At 32.7% G+C, this 1313-nt stretch overlaps 1 protein-coding gene across 1 annotated transcript; it reads left to right on the forward strand.

Annotated features, from left to right (window-relative positions):
* Positions 1-530: 530 nt before the first annotated feature.
* On the forward strand, positions 531-1061 carry LOC107006517. The gene has a single exon (XM_015205051.1). The coding sequence runs from the start codon at positions 531-533 to the stop codon at positions 1059-1061; it is 531 nt and encodes a 176-aa protein (XP_015060537.1).
* The last annotated feature ends 252 nt before the right edge of the window (positions 1062-1313 follow it).

The following is a 1313-nucleotide window of genomic DNA, read 5'->3' on the forward strand; positions in this document are numbered from 1 at the left end:
ATAATAATAATAATTCTGACCATGCTACCTGTAAGATGATTATTGCAGGATTTACAAGTCAACTTCGAGGATAGTGGGATAATTTTCTATCTCCCGAAGAAAGGTATGCCATTACAAATGCATATAAAGAAGAGATAAAAAGGGAAATATTCACTTGTGAAGATGGAAAACCAACAGAAAATATAACTAGTCAAAAGACTGAGGATGCAGTTTATACCCTAGTCCTCACAATTTTGGAACATTTTAATGGAAGATTTTCCAACCAGAATGAAACTATTAGAACTCTGCTAAATGGTCATAAGTGTAGACACTTAGGAGAACTCAGATGGTATAAAGACACCTTCCTCAGCAGGGTCATGGATTTACCAGAAAGTAAAATAAGTTATTGGAAAGCCAGATTTATAGATGGCCTTCCCCCCTTATTTGTGGAAAGAGTCAAGAAAACTCTAAGAGGGGATCATACAAAGATTCCTTATGATACTTTAACTTATGGAAAATTAATACGGACCTGTACTCAGGAAGGATCAAATATGTGTAATGAGCTTAAGCGAGCACAACAAATTAAGAGAAATCAAATGTCAGAAAGATATCAATTGGGAGACTTTTGTGCACAATTTGGGATTGAAGGACCTTCTAATCCCAATCAAAAGATTTTTTCCAAAGAAGATCAAAAGAGAAGATACAAAAAGCGTCATCGTTCAAAACGATATAAGGAAATGAAGGAAGGTAAGAAAGCTTCTAGGAAGGCAACAAGATTTGCCAGAAATTTCTCTAAAAGAGATTTAAAGAATATCAAATGTTACAAATGTGGTAAATTTGATCATCTTGCTTCAAACTGCAAAGCAGAAAAGCTTAAAGCTTTGGAATTGGATGATTCAACAGAAGAAAAAATTTATGAGCTATTATACGAATCAGATTCGGGTTCTTCTCATTATAGTTCAGATTCTAATAGTGATAAGGATAAATCTGATGCTACTAATAAGTGTGTCAATTGTACAGGTGATACTTGTGTTTGCGGACAAGATGAATCTTATAAAATCCAGTCTCAAATAGAAGAATAAATTTTAGATAGATTACATTCTCAATTTCAGACTTCAATTTTCATATGATGTAATTGAACTTTTAAAAGATATTTCTGATGAAAATCTTAGAAATAAAATTTTGGAAATGGCTTCTTCTCAAATCTCTTCTTCAAAATCGTTTGAAAAACCAAAGAGGAGTGAAACTTTAAATTATAACCCTAGCCCTTATTTTTGCAGGAAATCTTTTCTCGTCTTGAAAAGAAAGGGCAAGATATTGTCAAAACAAGAGAT

Source organism: Solanum pennellii, chromosome 12, assembly GCF_001406875.1.
Source record: "Solanum pennellii chromosome 12, SPENNV200".
Taxonomy (NCBI): Eukaryota; Viridiplantae; Streptophyta; class Magnoliopsida; order Solanales; family Solanaceae; genus Solanum; species Solanum pennellii.

Coding starts and splice junctions, on each gene's coding strand:
- LOC107006517 (XM_015205051.1), top strand. CDS start 531: ATGTGTAATGAGCTTAAGCGAGCACAACAAATTAAGAGAAATCAAATG.